Consider the following 9628-nt stretch of genomic DNA (forward strand, 5'->3'; position numbering starts at 1 on the left):
CAATGTTTGAATCAATTATTTCTTCTTCATCATTATATTGAATTTCTTATTCTTTACAAATTTGTTCACAGATTTCTACAAGTTCTTCAAATGTCGACTTATCAATAAAAATTCCAGAAAATCTACAGAAAATTTTTGTGAACAATGAGAGATTACTGAAACTAATAACTGAATAAGATTACTTATTTTAGATGATAGGATTTAATATATTTGCTTAACCTGTTTCTGAAGAACTAATTAGTTTGCTGTAGAATTTGTGTTACATTTTTTGTTGTTATTTAATAAATTTTAAAAAAATCTATTCTCACCTAGTCAGACTGAGTTGGCCTTCAAGCGGGACCTAGGCGCCTGTTGCCTTGAAAAATCCTTCGAATTTGCAAAAAATTATCATATTTCAGTAACATAAGAAAATAACATTAAGATATTTATGAATTCAGCATGACTTCCGGCCCCCCGTTCCTTCTGCAGCCTGTTTCCCCCAACAACTTTTGCAAGGCTTCTTGAATACTATCCTCAGTTTTACAATTAAGATAATATTTTATAACCCATTTCTCAACCATCCCTTTCTTAGGCGAAAAATTTTACCAACCCCCACATACATATGTCTCCAAGAAGTCTGCAAGCTGTCATTTATAGCCATAGAGAATAGAATATATAGAGAGGAATTAAAAGAATCTCTTGGTATGAATTTTTTCAGTCCCTTTCAGTCTGAAAGGGAGTTCAAAGTGTACAAATCATGTAAATGTTCACAAATTATGTGCAGTAGAATACATTAATACAGTATGTTCCCTAGCTATTATTCATTTCAATTTCGAATTTTTTAAACTGTTAAATAAACTTTATAATGAATTAGATTAATAAAAACATCATTTGAATTATATAGTTATAACGAAAAATCATCGTTTGTAAAGTGAAAGGCATAAAGTCTATGTGAAATGATCATTGGTCAATTATGAAACCAGCCTATTTCATAATTTGGCTTTCTTTTCACAATAATTTTAGATTTTCTATAAAATGATATTCCCGGGCCCAACAGGTTATATAGCATAAATATGTGAAGTACACCTGCAGTATGGAAACAGTACAACAAAATGGCCGTTTTACAATTTCTTCTAGTAAATTCCTCTCTATATATTCTATTCTCTATGTATATAGCTGTCTTTATTAGAGGACTTATTAAATCCTCCTGCGCCTTCATTTTTCATTGATTCATTCATTGATAATAATAATAATAATAATAATAATAATAATAATAATATTAATAATTAAAATAATAATTTTAAGCAGCTATAAAAACAGCTACCGGCATCAGATTACACTTATAGAAAGTTAGACGGATAGAGAGCAACATATGGACCTGTGGCTAGATGCATACCCATTAAAAATATGAAACGGCAAATATTGAGGAACGCCTTCACCCAGGCCTTACTGGTCTATTCAAGGCCTCCTCTGTCTCTGTTATACCCTGCCTTCAGGGCTCCAAAACCCTATGCCTTAAAGCCAAATCAAGGCGTCCTACCGATGCCTTCGGTAGGACAGGCAAAACGTAACCACCCAAATGGATGACTATGAAAGTCGACTTTGCGCCCAAACTCAGTAATTATACATCATTAAAACGTTTTATTTGTTTCAAATAAATTCTAAAAAAATTCTCCACAATACTACATTCTCAGTTCAATTACCATACATTGCCGGTCACTTCCTTTAACTCATCTAAACATAACATTACACTTCATATACAAGGAAAATAATAAGTTGTTAATCTTTGTCAAAGGTGAAAAAACATAATCATGAAAATATATGCGTATAGGGTGGTCTCCAAAAAATACAAATGTTTTGTTCAGGTACATTGTTTAAAACAAAACAAATATATATATATTTATAATATCTTTACTTTGTAATTATAGAAACGTTGGAATGCTTATCTCAGTAGATGCACAGGTGAAGAAGTCCAAGAATCTTTTTGTAAAAAACGCTACTTGAGAATAAAGTAACTGATATCTTTTGATGTCTTAAAATCAAGATATGTTCCTATAATTGTTGATATAGGGTCAAGTTCTTGAATTTAATATCTTGCACGGTATGTGTAATGTTAAGTTTTTTGTTTTAAAATGCAGCATTTTATATTTTGATTTGCATGGTGTAGTTTTTTTTGTACTGAGCTGGGTTTTGACTGTAAGATTTAAACTCTTTAAAAAAGAAAACTTTGCAGATTTCACTATACTTAATTGTGAATTTTATGTATAAATATATAGAGATCATTAGGAATAGGGTTAAATTTTATAATATTGTTAGATTTTATTTTGCGCAGCTGGCATCTTATTCGAAATTTTTGACCCAATATCTAGATTATTATCATTGATAATTAATTTATTTGTAGGCTGAAAGAAAGCTTCCGCACAGTTTACTAAAGGAAAATGCCGAAGACCTTAGATTTTTGGAAAAGCTCAATAGCCAGCATGAAAAACTCAGGTAAACGTTATCTTTGGCTTTCAAATAATGTGAAATAGCAATACAATCTAAAATAAAATTAAAGTATTTACTGCTATATTTAGGATAATTTCACTAAACTATCAAAAATGAGTCAGTAATGAATGGGTCCTGCATTCGACAAAAAAAAGGCTTACATAAATGTCACAAGCATACCTACATACATACAATTAGTAGTAAAGAAAATTGGCAAAATTGTAAATAGAAAATTCGCAATTTTCAGTTCCATGGGCTAATTTTTAAGGAAAAGTTATTTAAATTATATAGTTCCTTTCTTCTTAGTATATTATAAAGTATTAAATATACTCTGTTCAGTCGAAACCTTAAGAACCATTGAAAAACAATTTTGCCGTAAAAATTATACCAGAACTGAAAATTGCGAATTTTCTAATTACAATTTTGCAAATTTTCTGTGATTCTGTGATTCAATCTTTATAAAATTTTAGATTTCGATAGAAACAATTTATTTACACATTTTTGTTTTTCTGAACTTTTGATTTTGAGAGTATAAAAGGTTCGCGGATTTTTTTTTCGGGCCATTGAAGTACCAAAAAAAATTACAAATTTTCAAAAAATATTGAAAAAACACCATACTGGAGAGTTGCACAAAAAAGGTACAATTTTGCACCAGGCGCCGCAAATCACACTTTTTTTGACTCACCCAGTATTGTTTTTTTTTAGTCCTAATATGTGTTCCACTGTTAGTGAAGTATTGGATTATCTAAACAACCGTAAAACTTTCTGGGATCAGCATGGGCCAAAAGAAAAAAGGAAGAAAGAAGAAGTCCAAATTTACCAAGTTGCTTGTTCTGACAATTCTAAATTTTAAATCATGTTACCAATATCAATTCACTTAATGCACTTAAACTTAATTTGATTAATTACAATATCATTTCTTTGTATCGAATTATAAAATTTTATTTGCCCTTTAATTTAATTCATTTTTTTCAAACTCTGTATATTTCTAAAATTAAATGGCTGAAAAAATATATTATTTATTAATTATCTATATAATAGTTCTCTTCGCTCATGAATATATTTGTATATTTATATGGTAAATATAGCGGGCCAAACGGCCGGACCGAATGGGCTGACATTTTTTTTAGGGAACCCGGGGAGTAACATAGCTGCTAAAATAGTTTCGACATTTTTTTTAAAATCTAAATTTTTTTTAAATCAAAATATTTTTTTCCAACTTCAAAATAAATTTATATGGGCAACGCTGGGCAATCCAGCTAGTTTAACATATCTAATCTAATTTTATCTAAATTATGCTATCATGCATGACTTCGTACTCATAATATTAACCTATTCTTTGCTGGAGGAACAACAAGGCAAGAAATAAAGTCATACTGAGCCGTTGCTGAGGGGAGGCACACGGGTGCGTTCGCCCCCACCCCTGTGTTCCTACTCTCCTCCCCTGTACACAATTCATTGTCAAATTTGAGTTTTAATTTGAGCTAACCAATTATCTGTAGATAAACTGCACTTGAAACTTTTGGGTAAAAAAACAAGAATATTTCCATAATATTTTATCAAACAATGAAGATTAAAGGGAACTGTAATTAGTTGATAATACTAATGTAAATAAAAGAATCACTTAAGAATCAGTTATTGTAGAGAAATTTATTGACAAACGTGGATTTTACTTATATTTTACAAGAGAGCTTTTTTATTACTAATGTAGAAGTTATGGTCAAACATAGATAGCTTCTGTATCACCAAGAATTGTACAGTCCGCGAACTCATACTTCTAGGGGTCAAAGAGTACTTTAATGATAAGCGGGGTGGTTTGGTGTTTTAATGGATTTCATAATATAGTGTAAAATAACTCCGGGAATGAAACTATTTGAACAACATTATTTCACTGAGAAATATTTCATATTGACGAGAACTGAAGAAGGACATGAGAAGGACTAAACTAACTTAAATTTCTCTCTACAGAACTCATGTACACCACAAGTACTCAATGACATAAGAACAGCCAATGTTCACAACCGACCTAGGTAATCTATATAATAGGAATATCTTTAAAACATCTCTGTACATTTATATCTTTCAAGATGAAAAATGTCGTCTTATGCGCAATCTATCTTTATCTATGGATTTCACTGGTTACGATTTACACTTGGTTCTATTTAATGAGGCTTTGGAACAAATGTAGCCCAGATCTTTGCGTTTTTAAATCTTGCTTTACAACTTTAACTACAATGTAAAGTTTAAAAAAATTAGAAATCCTAATAATATTTTTTTTTACGGGGTGAGTAAAAAGCAGGATTATCAATGTTCTGGATACCATTTTCCAAATTTATGTATTTTTCGGATTTTGGCGTACAAAAATAAAATGTGAAAAAAATTCCAAAATATTTTTGGAACATTTAAAAAAAATCCTAGAGGACAATGTTTTTGAAAATGTAATTTTAAAAAAGTGATTAGAAAATTGTTTATTTTATTGTGTTCCAAAATTTCATAAAAGTTCATAAAAATTGATTGAGATATAGCAAAAAATGCATAATTATTAAGAGTGGAAATCTGCAGTAAATGTTATCAAATTATAACAAACTATGACAAATCATTATGGCTTGCATTTTTTTCTTTTTAATTCAATTTTTGACAAATTTTTTATGAAAATCAATAAAGTAAACATTTTCAAAACAACTTTTTAAAAAAATTATTTTTCGAAAAAAATTTTGCTTTGTGGATTCTTTTTTTCGTTTTTGATTTAATTCATCACATTTTATTGTTTAATGCCTTAAATCTGAACAAAACAAAATTTTGTCCAAAACATCGATAACCGCGGTATTTTTTATTCATCCTGTATAACTATATATATATATGTAACAAAAAACAAACGAAAATAATTAGCAATAAGTTTCAAAGGTAGAGAATCCAGTTTATTTAATTCGATAAAGGTTTTGAGTAGAAAACTATTTTTGAGACATTCTTTGAATATAAATTAGTCAATTTAAAGAATTTATTTCATTAAATTACATAATAGAACATGGTAGACTGCGATATTTTTCCTAAACAAATATAAGAAAATAATTACTTATTTTAAAAATGAAAAAAATATGAAAGAAAAACCTGTATGATGTTGGAAATTATGTCAGGTGCAGACGGATCACACAGTTTGTTTACTTCGTGTGAAAATCCCTAGAAATACCAAAATATTTACATACTTAATTTGTTAATAAAATAAATTTTAACATTTTTCGATTCTTTTTTCAAAAGACGAATGTTTACATTGTGTACCACAAACACCTTTTGATCTTAAGTGTTCTGATCTGAATAAATTCCAATCTAGAAGAATTATAATTGGATTTTAACAAAGTTTTAGCGGTCTAATTTTTTTTAAAATATAGAATTTTTTAATCGAGATTTTCTTTTTTATGAAAAGTCATTAAAGTAATATTTTTGGAAAATCGCAGACACAATGTAAAAAATTCCCCTTTAAATGCTTTTTACTTCTATAGTCGGAGCCCTTTTCCTCCATCCTAGTGCCTCATTACACTGCAGTTCATATTCCATCTAAGACAATATTTTTAATAATGTGTTAATTAATTCTATTAATTCTGATAATTTAATTTGACAACAGAATTTTTCATTTATAATCTAGACATGAACCCAGAAGTTCTTATATTCATAATAAAGTTTTTTATTTGTCCGAGGAAACCTCCAAGATTTTCTCTTTTTGATTATCGTTTTAGGAAATAATTTATGAAATGTCGTCTTGACAAATTTGTAATGGGTTTTTACTATTTTATAAGTACAGGGTGTCCCACATCAAATTAGACCGAATCAATAGGTCTAAATTACGATTTGGGAGACAAATCAAAAAAGAAGAATTAATCATTTTGAAAAATTTGATAAGGCTAATTGAATTTTTTTTTGGCAGTAAATGCTAGATTTTTCGAGTATTATGTGCGTATTTTGGCGTTAAAGATTGTAGATAATCTAATATGATATGGGACGCTCTGTAAATCTGAGTAATTGAAGAAAAAAACAGCCATGCATGTAAAAAACTAAATATTTGTGAGAAATTTAAGAATACGACATTTTAAAATTATTTCCATGTCCCTTTATATTTTATCTTGAATGCTTGTAAACAAACTTTCTATGTAACAAAAACTTAAAACTTAGAGAGTTGTAGCCTAATTTGGCTCTTAACAATTTTCATCAATAAATCTCCTAATTAATGAAATAATGACCATTTTGAGAAAGTGTTCTATTTCTACTTACGATACAATCTGGACAGCAGCAAATCTCTTCTTTGTCCGGGGAAGCAAGTAAATAGTTTGATTCATCCTAGACAATAGTTTGATTCATCCTAGACAATAGTTTGATTCATCCTAGACAATAGTTTGATTCATCCTAGACAATTTTAAGGAAAATTAGATTCAAGTAATAAATTATAAACGATAATCAGACCTTTTTAAGCAAACAAAATACATAATGAATATAATTGATAATAATTCTATGCATTTTAATAGGTTTTTTGAAGCATTTTAAACGTCTAAAAGTATCAAAGAAGTACTTATCAACTTTAAAACATTAAAAAAAAACTTATGACAAAGACACAAAGACAATTATTAAGAACAAACATTTTTTTATATTTTAAGTTTAAGTTTAAAGTTAGCCTCTAAATTTCGTCAAAAGCCCCTTTTAGAGATTTGTTCTTTTTAAACCGATCCTAACATGTTTAGGCTCACCTGAAGTTTTTTAATATACATTTTCCACGCCTCTTCTCTTTAATAAAGATTGTTTATTAGAAATTAGTAAAATTAAACAATTACATATTATAACAACCGGAAATATACAGTGAAACCCTTAATAATGAATACATCGAAAGAATTCAACAAATGTCGTATTCTTCACTTTCTGATAATGGAATGTTGCAGATATTTAGTTTTCTTAATTAAATGATTATATGAAACTCTTTAAAACTGTTCCTGCTTATTTATGGTTATTTATTTATTCTCGCAAATACTGAAATTTACGTAATTTAGAATAAAACTCATTAAAAAATTGTCAAGACGACATTTGATAAATTCTTCCGATGTATTCGTTATTAAGGGTTTCACTGTATGAAAATGTTATAGTGCTGAAACTAAATTTGTATTTACATGAATTGGATTTAGGCCCTCTTCTAGAAACAATTTGACCGTTTAAATGTTGTTTTTTAATCGGCCACTTTTCTTCCTCCTTGTAAAACTTAAAATTTTGCGGAATTTCTGTAAAAGAGTCAACAAATTATTTGGCCGGTTTCGTTTCTTTAACTTTAAATTTGCAATAAAAAAAATTGAAGATTAAAAAGCTACACAAAATAAACAATTGATATTATAATATTTAGATATTCCTGCTTATCATTTCAGGCCCCTGTCCTCCTCCCCATATTATGGAAAACATTCCCAACGTCTGAAAAAGGTCAAATATAAACTTGATAAGGGCCTGCAAAATTTAAAGATACTGCTAATTCTAACCTGCTGAAAGGATACTGCTAATGCTAACCTGCTGAAAGGATACTGCTAATGCTAACAGATCAGAACATTTCGAAAGTAAACTTCTATATTTTACTTAGTTTCCTCGGCATAAATTTGAGACCATCCATTAAGGGTAGAAGATTCGTCAATGGAACTGGTTCTAAATCTGTTTCTTATTTCAGACGAATCATCTTGCAAAGCCTTAAACATTTGTAAGTGAATCATTTTTTTGTAGTAGATTTAAATCTGATTTTCAAATATACCTCCTCTAGTTTAGTCTCATCAATAATATCGAGCTGAATATTTTCTTGAATTTCTTCCAATAATTCTCTGCAGTCTTCGTTAGCGTTCATATTTATGAAGACCTGAAACAGAAATATAGAAATTAAGTTTTTCATAATGAACATGTTTTTAAAAAAATTAGATTTATAAGGCTAAAAATTTGATGAAAATCTAAACCCTCTAAGATCTTTTAAGTGTCTATTGAAAGCCAAAAAGAATAAAAAACAAAGACGAACAATATTTCAATGATAAGATCGATAGCAATATGTTTCTTCCTAAAAAATAGTTCTGTAACGTATTTTTGATGTAGACAATCCGCTTCATTATCTGCCATATTAAACCGAGTTTTTCTTCTGCTTTGTCAATAACTCACATTTAGTTTTATTGCATTTTATCAGTATATTATTCTTTCCCAATTTCGAATATAAAAACATTTCGGATTTACAGATTCGAAGTTTAAATACTTGTATTTCTTCTCTAGTCATTTTATCTGAATTAGAATCAATTGCATCTGCAAATTCAATTTAAAGACTTTGTGTTTTTTATGATTATTATTTAACCTATTTTGTTTTAATTCAATAAGAGCACGCATAGTTTCTTAGGTTGTGATATGAGCAAGGAGGCTGGATTGCCACTGGGGTCAGAAATGGAGGTTGTACATACACCGAATACACCCGGCCTCAACCACTCACACATTGTAATTATAAAAAGTTGTGTTAAAAATCTCTGTTTTAATTTTATCTCACATACAAATCTATTTTGGACGATTTTGTATCTAACAATCAATAGTATCAATAGTATCAGGATACGTTCAATGCTTCGCGCAAATATGAGGTATGCAAACATTTTACTTCGTTTCAAGTTCATTTAAATTATTTCTGACTAATAGAATATTTTTTAATTACGCTTTAGATTTTCTTCTGCATAACTTTACCGTATACAATATTGTGAATTATTTTACAGTACGTGTCCAACATTTTTTAATATGTTGTAAGGAATATTCACACTGTTTTGATATTAGGTTACTATAATGCTGTCAGTGTCCAATTGATTTTTCATTGAAATAAATCATAATTTGTAGTTTCTGAAATTTGTTTTAACTTTAAAGGGAAAATAACCAATATACAAACACACATTGCATGTATTCAGTGTACACGCTTTTTTTGAGCAATAAAATTATTAATAAAAGTATTATTTTCTGAAAATCCAAGTTTTAGGGCATTTTCACGATTACTTCTCTTTTTCTTTACGAAATCTTTCATATAATAAAAAATCTTCGTTCAAATAAATTTCATGATCCTGATCAAAGTACCTGGTCAAACGGAATATTCTGAAGAAAAAAATAATCGATATTCATTTCTAAGTGTAGGCCAATA

General features: G+C 28.7%; 2 protein-coding genes and 1 long non-coding RNA gene across 5 annotated transcripts; 1 reads left to right on the forward strand and 2 right to left on the reverse strand.

The window, feature by feature from the left end:
* Nucleotides 1-1783: 1783 nt before the first annotated feature.
* LOC111713941 (uncharacterized) lies at nt 1784-3449 on the forward strand. Its single transcript, XM_023488936.1, has 4 exons — nt 1784-1844; nt 1908-1941; nt 2381-2472; nt 3172-3449. Exons 1-4 carry the CDS (start codon nt 1801-1803, stop codon nt 3317-3319), a joined length of 318 nt encoding a protein of 105 aa, XP_023344704.1. The 5' UTR covers nt 1784-1800; the 3' UTR covers nt 3320-3449.
* Nucleotides 3450-4115: 666 nt separating this feature from the next.
* Nucleotides 4116-7986, reverse strand: LOC111713867 (uncharacterized). Of its 2 annotated transcripts, none has more exons than XM_023488839.1 (6): nt 7847-7986; nt 7200-7236; nt 6730-6795; nt 5956-6018; nt 5575-5643; nt 4116-4243 (listed from the first exon to the last, which is right to left on the reverse strand). In XM_023488839.1, the coding sequence occupies exons 1-6, from the start codon at nt 7894-7896 to the stop codon at nt 4187-4189; spliced, it is 342 nt and encodes a 113-aa protein (XP_023344607.1). In that variant the 5' UTR covers nt 7897-7986; the 3' UTR covers nt 4116-4186. The 2 variants fall into 2 exon arrangements, with proteins under 2 accessions (XP_023344607.1, XP_023344608.1); XM_023488840.1 differs by lacking the exon at nt 4116-4243 and adding an exon at nt 5451-5513 and having other exon boundaries at nt 7847-7983.
* A 49-nt stretch (nt 7987-8035) lies between these two features.
* LOC111713868 (uncharacterized) lies at nt 8036-8894 on the reverse strand. Of its 2 annotated transcripts, none has more exons than XR_002767817.1 (3): nt 8813-8894; nt 8234-8335; nt 8036-8171 (listed from the first exon to the last, which is right to left on the reverse strand). It is a non-coding gene; the product is annotated as an uncharacterized LOC111713868 (long non-coding RNA). The 2 variants fall into 2 exon arrangements; XR_002767818.1 differs by lacking the exon at nt 8813-8894 and adding an exon at nt 8626-8735.
* Nucleotides 8895-9628: the final 734 nt, after the last annotated feature.

The sequence above is a fragment of the Eurytemora carolleeae genome, unplaced genomic scaffold (genome assembly GCF_000591075.1).
Source record: "Eurytemora carolleeae unplaced genomic scaffold, Eaff_2.0 scaffold3, whole genome shotgun sequence".
Classification (NCBI taxonomy): domain Eukaryota; kingdom Metazoa; phylum Arthropoda; class Copepoda; order Calanoida; family Temoridae; genus Eurytemora; species Eurytemora carolleeae.